The sequence below is a fragment of the Peromyscus maniculatus genome, chromosome 3, assembly GCF_049852395.1.
Source record: "Peromyscus maniculatus bairdii isolate BWxNUB_F1_BW_parent chromosome 3, HU_Pman_BW_mat_3.1, whole genome shotgun sequence".
NCBI lineage: Eukaryota > Metazoa > Chordata > Mammalia > Rodentia > Cricetidae > Peromyscus > Peromyscus maniculatus.
Genome location: NC_134854.1, coordinates 38714820 through 38729105, shown reverse-complemented (window position 1 = coordinate 38729105; position 14286 = coordinate 38714820). Strand labels below are relative to the sequence as shown.

The 14286-nt window shown below is 45.1% G+C and overlaps 2 protein-coding genes across 14 annotated transcripts in view; one reads left to right on the top strand and one right to left on the bottom strand.

Moving 5' to 3' along the window:
- Positions 1-443, bottom strand: part of Lrrc17 (leucine rich repeat containing 17) — a 34487-nt gene extending 34044 nt beyond the window's left edge. Inside the window, exon 1 of the mRNA XM_006991055.4 lies at positions 203-443. The gene's annotated coding sequence lies outside the window, so the exon portion shown is untranslated. The remainder of the gene's footprint in view (positions 1-202) is intronic.
- Positions 1-14286, top strand: part of Fbxl13 (F-box and leucine rich repeat protein 13) — a 214800-nt gene that overhangs the window by 142477 nt on the left and 58037 nt on the right. For all 13 annotated transcript variants that reach the window (XR_013049550.1, XM_076565962.1, XM_076565963.1 and 10 more), the window contains one exon: positions 133-262. Coding sequence is in view for 12 of the 13 variants with exons in the window: in XM_076565962.1 (XP_076422077.1) it covers positions 133-262 (130 nt within the window). In the remaining variant the exon portion in view is untranslated. The remainder of the gene's footprint in view (positions 1-132; positions 263-14286) is intronic.

Here is a 14286-nt window from a genome sequence, read left to right as displayed (position 1 = left end):
CGAGCTGACCATTTGTGAGGAGAGGGCAGGCGGAGCACGGCTTTAGTTCTCTTTGTCACAGTGGCTCGGGAAAGATGTAAGAAAAGCTGAAGCGTTTGGCTTTCCTTCTCCCTCTCTGCCCCATCGCTCCAGGTACTTCCACAATCTACAGAATCTCAGTCTGGCTTACTGCCGAAAGTTCACGGACAAAGGCTTACAGTACCTGAACTTGGGGAACGGATGCCACAAGCTCATCTATCTGGACCTTTCCGGCTGCACCCAGGTTTGCCTCTCAGTCTCTGTCTTCTCTGTCTTGCAGCGGGCGAGGACGTCCTCCTGAGAGCCAGCTGCATCCAGCCCTCATGTTGCACTAACCCTGTGCATAGAGCACAGCACACTCTGCTGAGGTTTTAAATTACATGGCCACAGCTGCTTAAATTTTCTCCAGGATTGCTACTATAGGCGCCTGGCTTCTGTCCACAGGCGCGTCACATCAACAAACAGGCAGAGCTCATTGGATGACGAAACAGACCACTTCTGAGCATAGTTAGAGGGCAGAGTCCAAATCTCCAGAACTTTGTAGAGCTGCTAAGATACAGACAAATGGGGTGGGAGCACAGGACTCCTGACGAGTCAGTCAGGACCTCGTGACAGGACTGTGCATGTTCAAAACTGTGTTACACTCATGTGCTAAATACCATGAAGATTCAAGGTCTATGTGGGAAAATGCTTTAAGATGAAGGAACTGGGATTAGGGAAGGTGGGCAGAAAGCCAGGTAAAGCTGTGGAGGACTGGGCACATAGCCTGCAGAAGCATTTACCCCCTCATGCATAGTTTCTTCTGCTCTCCATAGTTTCCATAGATTCCAGCTGTACTTCTTATAACTAATTTCCTAACATGTTTCTGTGTATGTTTAGATATTAATGCCCTACTATGTTCTTTATAATACAACATGGGTGAGAACTAGCTAAAATGCATGTCTAACCATAACTAGCTGTAGACACCATTTATTGACTTGCTTTGTATTAGATCAGACTTAGCCCTCATGCAGTGGATTGCTTGTGTGGGTTATTTGCTCACTTACCAAGGTTCCAGGTGGTCGAATAAATTGACCAGTATCACACATCTGATAGAAGTCTATGGTGTAGGTCAAGTGGTGAGCCCTGGAGGTGGGGACCGTGGGGACAGCAAATGGATAGACTTCTCACACAGGCACACACACGCTGCCTGACGTGCTTTCTGAGTGTTCTAGGTGGGAGAAGGAAGGTACAAGGTCTCGCTAAGGTTGGAAATGTGGAGAATGGATACTTCATGAAACTGGCCTGCGATGTGCATCACCACTGACAAGGCCCTATGATGGAGGCACCTTTATCTACCTCAGTTTGCCTAAACCTCAGATGGCTTCTCTTCCCTGGCCCTCCGATGTCTCTTTTTCTAGAGCACTTACTTATTCAGAAAACAGGGAGCTGCAGGGACTGTATTCTTTCTCTTCCTCCTTTGAGATCGAAAGCTTTTGAAAAATCTTTGTGATAGTTTTACAGCCTAGGAATGTCTTCGTCCAGGATCTGGGAGCTGTCCCTGTGACATAATCACATTAAAGAAGATAGTGTCTCATCTCCCAGGTTCCGAGGGAGGTAGAACCCCAACTTAGATGAGTGCCAATTAGGAAACACAGACACTCCTATCACAGAGAAAAGTATTTCCAAATACAGAGATAACTTCATGTGCTCGGCAAATTCCATGGCCAAACTCTCTAATTGTAAATCCTCGAGTCCTTTTCTAGCCACTCATTCTGGGTCTCAACCCTGTCAGTGGGCCTGACTCCCTTGTTCTTGGTAGTTTCCATGTAGCCACAACACACAATAACACACACACACATGCACACACACAATCATGGATACACAGTCATGTACACTCACACACTCATGCACACACACACTTGTGTACATACTTACGTGCACACACACACATAGATACACAGTCATGCACACTCACACACTCATGTACACACACTCATAGATACAGACATGCACTCTCACACACTCATGCACACACTCATGGATACACAGTCATGCACACTCACACACTCATGCACACACAGTTGTACACACACTCATGCACACTCACATACTCATGGATGCACAGTCATGCATACTCACACACTCATGCACACACAGTTGTACACACACTCATGCACACACACTCATGGATACACAGTCATGCACACTCACACACTCATGGATACACAGTCATGCACACACACACTCATGCACACACTCATGCACACACTCATGCACACACACAAACACTCTCAAAGGCAGTTTTTTCAGATACAGTAGAGTCAGAGTAAATTTAAATCTATGTTCTGCCACTGAACATGCTGAAAATGGAGCCAATGTTTAAAATTGTAGGGTTTTTTACACACATAATCACCTGGATTAAAAAATAAGCATGCACAATCAAAGGCTAGAGCTATCCAAGTGGGGGCGCACCCCAGCATGGCAGCGGCAAGCTGGACCTTCGGGAGGGGGCAGGTTCTCGTCCTCTGTTGATAACGTCCCTGAGTGTGTGTATTTGCACGCACACTGACTCCTGTAATTCAGTGCCTGTTGGCCTCAGCTGCTATTTAAATTTGGTCTGGACTCATAAGAATAAAACTCGGGCTGGGGAGAAAGCTCAACAGAAGGCCTTGCACCTGAGTTCATTCCCCAGAACCACACCTCTTCAGAAGCCAGCATGAGCGTGTTTTATGCATAATCCCACCGGGAGGCAGGAGAGGGAGTCCTAGGGCTTGCTGGGCAGCCTGCCTTCTACCCTAGCCACCAAGTAACCCTCACGGACCTACAAGGAGAGCGCCAGGCCAGTCAGTCTCCAAAAGAAAAGAAGAGAAGAGAAGAAACAAGTGGCTGCTGAAGAATGATTCTCAAGGCTGACCTCTTGCCTCCACATGCACACACATGTGCACATGCACACACACACATAAACGTGCACACATGAACACAAATGCACACACTCATACACATACACACGAGACTGAAACTGTCTTCCTAATTTTCTTTATTTTGTGAATTCAAACCACAAGTGTTTGTCTCTTCTTTTTGTCCTTTCTCCATTTCTATTTCTTTGAGAATCCAAAAGAGATTTAGTTCTCGGTGTCAGCACTAGAGGCATCTGAGGCCACTGGGAGTGAGAAAGGGGCGATTCACCAGGTGCAGGTCTCGGGGAGTCGCTGTGTAGCCTTGCAAAGGACCCTGCAAGCTTCATATCTGTGCTTCTGGGCAGCCGCTTCCTCCCCCAGGGGTAGGTCTGCCTCCTCTGAATTCAAATAAGGAATCTGGTCACCCACCGTCTCAACAATTTCCCCATTGAAGGAGGTTCTGTCTCTGGCTTAGGGTTTCTAGTGCCGTGGTAAAACACTGTGACCAAAAACAAGTCGGGGAGGAAAGGATTTACCTTAGCTTACAGACCCACAGCACAGCCCATCGCCGAGGGAAGCGGGCCAGGAACCTGGAGGCAGGAGCTGATGCAGAGGCCATGGAGGGGTGCTGCTTACTGGCTTGATCCCCATTGCTTGCTCAGCCTGCTTTTTTGGAGAACCCAGGACCAGCCCAGGGGTGTCCCCACCCACCATGGACTGGGCCCTCCCCATCAACTACTACTGAAGAAAATGCCCCACAGACTTCCTACAGCCCAGCCTTACGGAGGCATTTTCTCGACTGTGCTCTTTCTCAGATAACTCTAGCTTGTGCCAAGTTAATAAAAACACCAACCAGGACAGTTGTGGAAACTAGAATGTGTTTCCTATGTTTGGAATTTTTGCCCTAAAAAGTTATATGTGAACATATACCAAGAGGAAAGATCCTAATAAGACAAAAGACACTGGGTGATTTTCTCTGGTGGTTGCCAAGTGTCTGCTGCATGGCAGGCATGGCGAAGGGTAGAGAGCATGCTTTTCTTTCGGGAACTTAGGACTGATGTAAGTATGCCAAGGATGAAGCTTAAATCTGGTCACCACTGCCCCAAAAAAAGGTATTAAGGAATTTTAGCCATGTGTGTTAGAAAAAATAAATCTGTAGTGGAGAGCTGTAGTGCAGTGTGGAAATCAATTCCATATGTTTTAGGGACAGTCTTCATTCTCTGTGATGGGTAAGCAGTCCAGGTGCTGAGGAGACGTGACTGCTCTTCTATGGCACCAGGATTGTCCACGCACCTGCCTCTGCCTTAACTTAGCTTCCTCTCTAAAAAGTCTCTCCTCATGGCCAGCGCCAAATCAGGGGGAGCCCTCTGCTCTTTTTTATTAACTAGGGCAAATCTCTAGCCTTACCTTATCATTTAAATTATGTGTGTTGTAAAATGTGAAGGAGTGCACACATGCCAGTGTGTGTGTGTGTGTGTGTGTGTGTGTGTGTGTGTGTGTGTGTGTGTGTTGTGAGATGTGGGAGTGCACAAATGCCTCTGTGTGTGTGTGTGTGTGTGTGTGTGTGTGTGTTGTGAGGTGTGGGGGTGGGTGCACACATGTCACACACAGTGTGTGTGTGGAGGTCGGAGGATAATTTGGTGAAGGCAGTTCTCTGTTTCTACCATGTGGGTTCCAGCATTGGAACCCGGGTGGCCAGGCTTGCGTGCCGTGCACCTTTACCTGCTGAGCCAGCTCACTCAAGGAAGACTTTTCTTATTAGATACATAAAAATGTGAAAATATATAAAGAAAAAGAAGAAATGTTTTTAAACCACTTGAAACTTCACCACTCAAATAGCAAATTTTACCAACATCTCATGGTATAGCTTTCTGGTATTCACTCTACAGATGTCTACATTCTTTTATTAAAATGTGTGGTACAGAGTGCATACCTTTCATTCAATATCCCATAAAGAACACAGCTTTCTTCATTAAATATTTAGTGGTGACCTCAGTAGAACTAGTGTTCTCTTCTAATTTTCATTTATTTACTTAACCATTCATTACTAGCCTGTCAAAATTTATAAACATAAAGCCTGTGGTGAAGTTCCTTATGGCCACATCTTTGCACATGTCATAAGCTTCTGGGAATGTGACAGTTAATGAAAGGATGCAGTTCTTTTTAAGACCATCCCTACTCTGCAAAGGTTGCCAGCTTGCACTCAACATCAACATGTGCTTATTAGTGTCGTAAATATACCCAGTGTTTTGTCAGCTTGGCATTAAACAAGGCACTTTGTATTTTTAATTTGTGTTTTCTTTATCATTTTAAGGTTAAATGTGTCCACCCCAAAAACAAAGGGACAAAGAGATCATTTATTCTGAAGCCAAATATTAGTGATGATGGCCCAGAAATACAGATTTAGGCTATCCCGATTCAATGTTCCAATGTAGAAGCAGTGTTGTGCTGTTCATACAGTAACAAGAGAAGAAACAGGCACAATCCAGTGCAGTGGAGAACACTCAGCTCTGGGCTTCGGGTGCTGTCCGAGGGCAGTCTTGGCCTGTTTGTGGTAGAGAATAAGATCTGTTAGGTTAATATATTCGTAACGTTTTTATCTCTTTATTGGGATGTTAGGTCTGACGGAGGCGGCCAAGGGATGGCTCTTTAGGAGGCTAAGGACAGCCCAGGAGAGAATGTCATTGGGTTCCGCACCGTTCCAACCTGTCAATTTCACTGAAATTCTGGTCAGTCAACCTTTGGGACCCAGCTTCTGTCCAGGAATTATCATTCACAGGTGCTGTACAGTGCCATCCTAGGCACGAACGTATCTGTTAAATGGCACTGCCGTCACCAAAGCAGTGACCAAATTCATTTTGTTTTGAGCCTGAATGCAGGGTTTTCTTTTGGTAAAAGAATAAGATCTCACTATTTCCAAGGCTGAAGAGAAAGGCTCATCCTCTATCACCTACCTAAATTTGCTTTGAACGTATCTGTGACTGCTACTGTTTGAATATAAAATGTCTCCCACGGGCTTGTGTGTTTCAGTTCCCAGCTGGAGGCCACTGTTTTTGGAAGGCTGTGGGATGGTTGGGAGATAGGAGGAAGTGGGTCTCTGAGGGTGAGGTGGGGTGGCCTTGGGGTTTGTATCGCCCAGCTGCCAATGTCCCATAGTTGCCTCCACCGAAATATGAGCAAGCATTGCCACATACTCTGGTGCCGCTGAGTGACCCGCCACCCCACCTCCCCCGAGGATGGCTGTAACCTTTCCTCTGCCAGGTTGCTTCTTGCTAGGCATTTGGTCTCTGATACCAAGAAGAGGAGCCACTGACGTGACAGCCCACAATGCGGTCCCGAACGCTCCAGAAGCTGAATTGAGTCGGCTTCCTGCTTTGCCAGTGCTAAGACTTGGACTGGATAAAATAGAGGAATGCTCTAATGGCTGTGTGTGTGCCTGTGTGTTCATGTGGGCATGCGTGTGTGCGAGTGTGTGAGTGTACATGTGTATGCATATTTGCATGTGTACGTGCACATATGTGTATTTGATGTGTGTGTGTGTATGTGTGTGTGCATGTGCACGTATGCATATTACAACACATTCTGATGAGTGTGTAAGGAGGAGTCAAAGGCTGGCATGCTTAGCTTTAGGTGATATTGTTAATGTTTTGATATTTGATATTTGATATTGTTATTGTTCTGAATTGTTTGGGCCAATCTCAGTGACTTTTTTTTTCCCCTAGAAAAGCCAGAGATGTGGTTTCTGCAGTGAGGCTGGGGTTATGGGTCCCCAGTTCCTCTCGGTGCTTATTTCCATAGTAACGCTATCATTGTGTCTTATGAGAGGTGGAGGAGAGTGGGTTTCTTTGTTAAGTAATCCTTTGTCTTTAGAATTTGACCGGAAATATTTCAGTCTTTTATTTCCAGCCCTGGTAAGAAGGTTTCATGAAATCCTTGTCTTTTCAGGGACTCATATCAAACTGTCAGAAGTCAATAATTTTGTGACTGTGACTATTCTCATTAAAAGGACGAGTTTCCAATGTTTGTTCTCTAGCTTTGTGCAGCGAAGAAAAAACACCCAGGGGAAGAAACATAAGCAAGGATTTCTATTTTTATTTCATATTAGCTTGATTTTCCTTTATTTTGCTTATTTTGGAACTCAGATAGCAAGAGCTGATTTGGTCCCATTCCTCGGGCCCTGGCAGCTTCCCTCATCTTCTGCACACGGCCCTCCACTGGGACTCACACCATTTACTCCACTGCCTCCCTCCCTCCAAGCCACCTCCCAACGCTGTCTGGTTCCTTAAGCCTCCGTGTGCTTGTACATCCTCACGGTGTGGGCCCATGCATGTTCATCTTCATACTCAGACACAAGGTCATGCTGCTGGGCTGCTTTCTGACCATACTTCCTGTCTAAGCCACTTTCTTTTGTTGTTTGCTTTTTGTTTGGAGACAGGGTTTCTCTGTGTAGCCCTGGCTGCCCTGGACCTCACTGTAGACCAGGCTGTCCTCAAACTCATAGAGATCCTCCTGCCTCAGCCTCCCAAATGCTGGGATTAAAGGTGTGTGCCACCACTGCCCGGCATAAGTCACTTTTCTCTCTGACACTAGTCACTGAAAGTCCAGGGTCCAGTTCTGGCTCCCCCTTCCTTCTCAGGCCTCACCTAGAACCTTGGTGACCTCATCTCATAACTTGATATTACACATGGATATGTACATATGGATATTTCACACACACACACTGTACATACATACTTGTAACCATGTATATAGGAGTATTTATGTTTTGTATCTATAAAGCTGTATGTATATTTTATATATGAATAAGTCTCAGAGCCGATTTTCTCCCAAATTTTGTACTCATAAGCTTTTTATTTACTTACTTTGTTTTGCTTTTGAGACAGAGTCTTACTCTGTAGCTCAGGCTGTCCTTGAACTCAGGGTAATCCTTTTGCCTCAGCCTCTCAAGTGTTAGGATTATAGGCATGAGCTAACACTCCTGGCTTGGATTCTTATCTCTTAAGGAAAATATTCCTGCTCTAAAAGTAATCCCTCACTGTCCCTTATTTCAGTAAGTGACAGTTTTCTCTATTTAGGTTGAGAATGTTGGTGTCATTTGTTATGGATTGAATTAGGTGACCAGCAAATTTATATATTGAAGTCCCAACCACAAGCACCCTAGACATTCCTTATCTAGGAATAGTATCATTACAAATATAATTAGGATGAAGTCATTGGGGTGGGCCCTGGGCTCGCATGACTGGTGTCCTTATAAGAAATGAAAAATTGGGTATGGACACAGAGACAGGAAGAACACTAGTAAGATGGGCGCGACCAGGGGGCCAAAGAGAAAGAACTGGAGTGGATCCTGCCTTCACGGCCTCAGAAGGTCTCAGGCCTGTGGACACTCGGTTCAAGCTTCAGCCTCTAGAACTGGGAAAGGGTATGTTCTGTTTGTAACTTAGCTGTTTGTACTGTTTTGTTACGGTAGACCTACCAAACTGGGATGATGCGTTTGAGCCCGCTCCCTGTGATGTGTGAAGTCTAGTCTGCTAACCACACAGTCTGCCCAGCCTCTGACTGCCTCCACCGGGTCTGCAAAGGCCTGTCCCATTTCCTCCCTGGGTGTCAGTGTTGTCTCCTCCAAGCGGGTCTCCGTGTTCTCACCCCACCTTCTACATGGCTGTTCTCAACACAGTGTCTAGAGTCACCTTTAAAGACCAAGCCAGTATCCTTCCTCTGCTTCTTACTGGCTCAGGAAAACAAAGCCTCGGAAGAATGAAGGCCTGTGTAATCGCTTTGTCCTCCAGTTGCCTCTCTGACATCATCTTCCTGCCTGTCCGTCTTGCCAATTCTGCCCCAACAACAGGCCTCCTCACTGTTCTTTAAAACTGAGCTCCGGCCCTTGGGGGTTTGCACTGGCTGTTCTCCTTGCTTAGAATGCTGTTTCTGCAGCTATCCATATGGTTAACTTCCTCTAAGTCTTTCTCAAATATCCTCATAAATGACTAATAGGTGAGTAAAAGGATCTTTAAAGCATTTAGTTCCCAGTTCATTTCAGAGCTCTTACAGATATGTTCTCAGTTCTGTCAAAATTTCAAAATGGAAAATATGTGTAGATTAGGGTTCTAAAGGGCAAAGCTCTCCTCCTGTGCACAGGAGAGTGCCGGGTGGGAGACAGGGTTCCTGGCTTTCTTCTCGTTTGTCTTTTAACTGAACAGTATTTCTGCAAGGTTTCCCTGTCTATGGTGGCTGAGCAAAGCCACGGTTACAGGAATAAAGACCGGACCCTTAGACGTCAATCTATCATTTATAAAACTTGAAGTGATACTTGGGTTGTAATTTTTTAAATTTGCCTTTAGGATTTGAAAAAATTTTCATATGGTCTTAAGTGTCATTTGACAGGGGGGATTGACTTCCAGGAGAACCGTAAGTCAGAAAAACTGTCGAGTTATTGCTTGTCATAGCTCAGCCCTTAGGAGAAGTAATTTAACCTAGTCCTTCCAGAACTACAGCTCAACTGTACCAAAAAAAATGCAGGGTTATAGAAATCTTTTCATTAATCTTCTAAATCAGGCACGTAACACTTAAATGGTGCTCATATGGTTAGCTGTTTCACATAACTATCTTGGCCACAGTGAAGAGGAAAAAGATAAGAATGCATGCTTTTTAATGTCTACTGTTTACTATAGAGTTCTTGCAGGTGGAATGTATAAGGACTTTAGGTAGTAAAAATGAAACATCTGGCGACAGTTCTCAGTCAGATGAGAGTCCATCATGCTTCCCATTCCTGAAAAAAAATTTTTTTTTGAAAAAGTTTCACGCATTTTGGAAACCACACTTAGCTGACATTTCTCCTCCACTCTTTATCACACACAGAGTTCACAAGTTATTCAGAAACTCTGGTTTGGTCTTTGGATAAGAATAAAGCACAAAGCTTAAGCTCGAGCTAGAAGCTACTGTCTAGTTAATTAGTGTGGGTGAGCCAAGAAGCTCTGAGCATCACTGTGCTGTAAGAAGGAAGCACCATGTTCTCTCAATCATTAAGGGAGGAGTGCCCCATTATAGCCCAGGGGAAGCTGTGATTGATGTGGCCACTGGATGAGGAAAAGAACAAGAAACTGCTCAACAACAAGGACACACGTTCAAGACCAGCCAGCCTGTTACTGGCTGATCGGAGCTCTGAGTCATTGTAGAGCGAATGTGAAGCTGGCGGAGCATGCTTGCTTTCCTGGCATCTGCAGGCTCCCTCTGCTTGTGTCATAGTTCTTCACTCTCACTGGAAAAATAAAGCTATTTAAAAAATGCTTGGTTATCCAAATGTTTTCATAAATATGGCAATTTTTAACTGGCCATATTGACACTCCCCCATTATAATTTACATTGTATAAACAATTCATTCAGCAATCACTTGGCCCATTAAAAAGCTTTTGTTGGGCCATATTCTACATTCTATATATCCAGTGTGTTATATTTTATAGGACAGGATACACTGATGGCTAAGACCCTGTCTGTGTTTCTCAGATGGATTAATAAATGTGTGTGGGTGAGTACCACACAAGGCAGAGTGAGAGGTGCGGGCTTCAGCTGAATGAGTGAAGTAGAATGCTCCATAGTGTTTTGGGGGGAAGCTCTGCTTTTTTTCTCCAGTTTATTCTATCTGAGCAATGTTCCTTTGGGGTCACTGAGAGATTGTGAAGGATATATGAGTCATTACATTACTTCTTAGTCATTGGCCACAGTGCTTCTAGAATGAGAGAAACAGCTGGAAATGATACAGGAACATGGCTTGTACCACAACTGCTTTAAGCTGGATATGTCTGTCACAGAGGGTCTGGTCCTGCACATTCTTCTGTGCCCTGAGCAGACTAATGCAGAGGCATTTATAGAAGGAGCGGCAAATGGAAGCTTGGTGAGAAGTTATCACAGTGTGGTCAGCCTGACCTCTACCCAACCATGCTCTGGGCTGCACTCTGGCCTTCATTCACATGGCCACTCTTTCTCCACACACGGCCCTTTACATGTGCAAGTGGTCTTGCCATGTAGCTGGTCCTGCTCCATTAGCAGCTGGGAAAAATCTCCTTCTTGTCAACAGCTGTAGCAGGAATCTTAACAGTTCTTATTAATAAAATCAAACCTGGGGCCAGTTATCGGGGTGAAATGCTGGATGTCAGAGAGACAGAACAAGCCACAGCTAACCTCACCTGGCCAACTTCTTAGCTGGTCTTGTTTCCTCAGACTGGAAGCCTCTGTGTCCTCATATCCGAATGGCTCTCAGCTGAACTGTGCTGCTCAAAACCTAAAAGCTTAACCAGCCAAATGCTTCTTGTTTCTGGTCTTCACACCTTATATATCTTTCCTTTCTACCATCACTCCCTACAATCACATCATTAAAGGCGTGGGTCACCATACCTGGCTATTTCCAATGTGGCCTTGAACTCACAGAGATCCAGAGGGATTCTATCTCTGGAATGCTAGGATTAAAGGTGTGAGTGCCACCATTTTCTGGCCTTTGTATCTAGTGGCTGTTCTGTTCTCTGACCCCAGATAAATTTATTAGGGTACACAATATTTTGGGGAACACAATACCATCACAAACAGCCATAGTGTCGTCTGGGACATGAGCTTGGAGTGCACTGGTGGGTCCAGTTTCCCCAACTTCCTAACCAGCCAGGGGCATGGAGGCAAGGGGGGGCCACCACCTCTCAGCTAAGCAGAGACCAAATCCCAGTTCCCTACACAGGACATGAAGTTATCAGCTGTGAGGAAGCCATGGATTTGGAGATGGTAAAGTGTGTTCTATTTTCTCCTTATTTTAGAGAGAAAATACCAGTTTCGGATTTATACTCCCATTATTTCAGTGAAGAGAAAGTAACTAATAATTGCTAGGCCTAAAAGATTCTGGCAGAAATATTTGAGCCATAAAATAGCCAAACATCTTTTTGGCTATTGTAATATAAACTTTTTGGAGAACTAAGTGCCTGGTGCCAGGACAAAGCTGAAACTTTCTCTTCAGAGGCTCCTCCCCCTCTCCTGGAGGGACTGGCCTTGGGTGGAAAGCACCAAGCTTCTGGCTCTGCTGCAGGGCTTGCTGGCCAGGGGCTGGGCTGGGGGCGGCTCTGTTGCTCTTCTTCCCTTCCCAGAGACCTTGTCACAAACGTGCTTCCAAGACAGGAGGGGAAAGGTTGTTGATTTGCCCCTAGAAGCGGCTGCTCTGTAGAAGCCAGAACTCGAGATAGCGGTGCTGGGCGCTGAGGTGAAGGGAGTGGACTCAGAACTGTCAAAAACAACAGTTGTCACCTGCCGGGGTCACAGGGAGAGGTGGCCTTGGACCAGGCTCTTATGTTGACAATCTACTGAAGAACTTTCTTTCACCGACTCCTCCGGCTCATCCGATCTGTGTCAGACACTACTCAGCGCTGGAGACAGCTGTGAGGAGTGGGCAAGGAACCCAGTCTTCGAAACACCACGCCTTTTTTTGTATTTGCCGTGTGAGGAACGCACTGTGGGGAGTTTCAAGGCCCCCTCCCTCAAAAGGAGTTTTGAGGCCTCTGTTTTCTATAGGAGTAACGTGTCCAGAGACCAACAAGACTATGTCTGATGGTGTGTGGTTGGCACTGTGTGAGCCAAGCTATAGACACTACTGTGTGTGAAAGGGGTAAGGCCAGAGAGCCCAGCTTTGCTGACCCCAAGTCTAGAATCATTCTTCACCTCTCTGCCCTCTGTGTGTTTACCCATCCATTCATCATTCATCTCCCCTGGACTTTTTTTTCCTGGAAGAAAAGTCATGAGAATTTCCCTCAGGAACCTGTGGCAACAAGACAAAATGCCTCCCTCTTACTTTATTGCTTTTCCTGCCCTTTTATCTTCTAAGCTTCTTGCCACTGGAGCCGAGAGCAGCCCACTCCCACGCCGCTTCCTGACGTGTTTACAGAAACAGGCAGACAGAACCCCTCCCTGGCAGCATCCAGATTGCTGTGCTTTTTGCTTGTGCTACCTTTCATCATGTGGGTGAACCTCGAATGCCTCAAGAGGAAGACCAGGCTTTGTCCCAGCAAACAGAATTCTGCCTGAAGAGTACAACATGGAGGCCTTTCTTGATTTTTGATTCAATATCACAATATCTACTCTTCCTGAAATTTCAGCTTCCTGGCTTTGGTTTATAGATTTCAGACTAGCCAGCCCTTAGAATGATGTGACATGATTTCTTTTCTTTAAATATATATATGTGTATATATACACAGCCCTGGCTTTCTACAAGTCACCATAGAGACCAGGCTGGTATCGAACTCACAGAGATCTACCTGCCTCTGCCTCCTGAGTGCTGGGATTAAAGGCACATGCCACCACCCAGGCATGATCTGAATCCTTAGAAATCAATCTCTTTCTCTTTAGAAATAGACTTGGATAGATAGACACCATCGTAATTTCTTGAACCACTGATGAACACATCTTGGTACTACTCATTTCTCTGACAATAATGCACTTGGGAATGCCCTGGAAAGTCTGGAATTTATTCAGTTCTAGGTTCTAAGTGGATCTATATCTCCAATATGCTCCCAGGAGGCACTGAGCCTGTACCCTGTGGACCAGAGTCTCAACAGGAAAACTACGTAGCCAACCTTTCGAGCTATAGCTACAGTGCCTGGTAAGGCTGCAGGTATCTTAGTGTTGTGGAATATTAGTTTAAGATGTTTTATGTTCATTTGTGTTGTGGAATATTAGTTTAAGATGTTTTATGTTCATTTGTGTTGTGGAATATTTGTTTAATGATGAAAAGATATGTTGCATTTGTTTAACTCTGTAAAGCTGTGCTACTGTGTCTGTCTAAAACACCTGATTAGTCTAATAAGGAGCTGAATGGCCAATGACTACGCAGAAAAGAGGGATAGGTGGGGCTGGTGGGCAGAGAGGATAAATAAAGAAGTGTAGGAAAGAAGAGTGAGGATCAAGAAAAAGAGGAGAGGAGGACACGAGGGGCCAGCCACATGGCCAGCCAGCCACACAGCCACACAGCCACACAGCCACACAGCCAGCCACACAGCCACACAGCCACACAGCCAGTCATGGAGTAAGAAGGAAAGAAAGGTATCGAGAATAAAGAAAGGTAAAAATCCTAGAGGCAAAACATATTTAAAAATAAATGAGATAATTTAAGTTGTTAGAAAAGCTGGCTAGAAACAAGCCAAGCTAAGGCCAGGCATTCATAAATAAGAATAAGTATCTGTGTTTTTATTGGGGAGCTGGGTGTTGGGGCCCTAGAGAATAAAAAAAACAACAACTACTACATCTTATTTTGTGTAAAAAACACTCTCTGATGTTCACATAATGGCAAGATGACCTAACAACACATTTCTCAGAATCTATCATATATAACTATATCCTTGTATGTACAAAAATCTCAGCACGC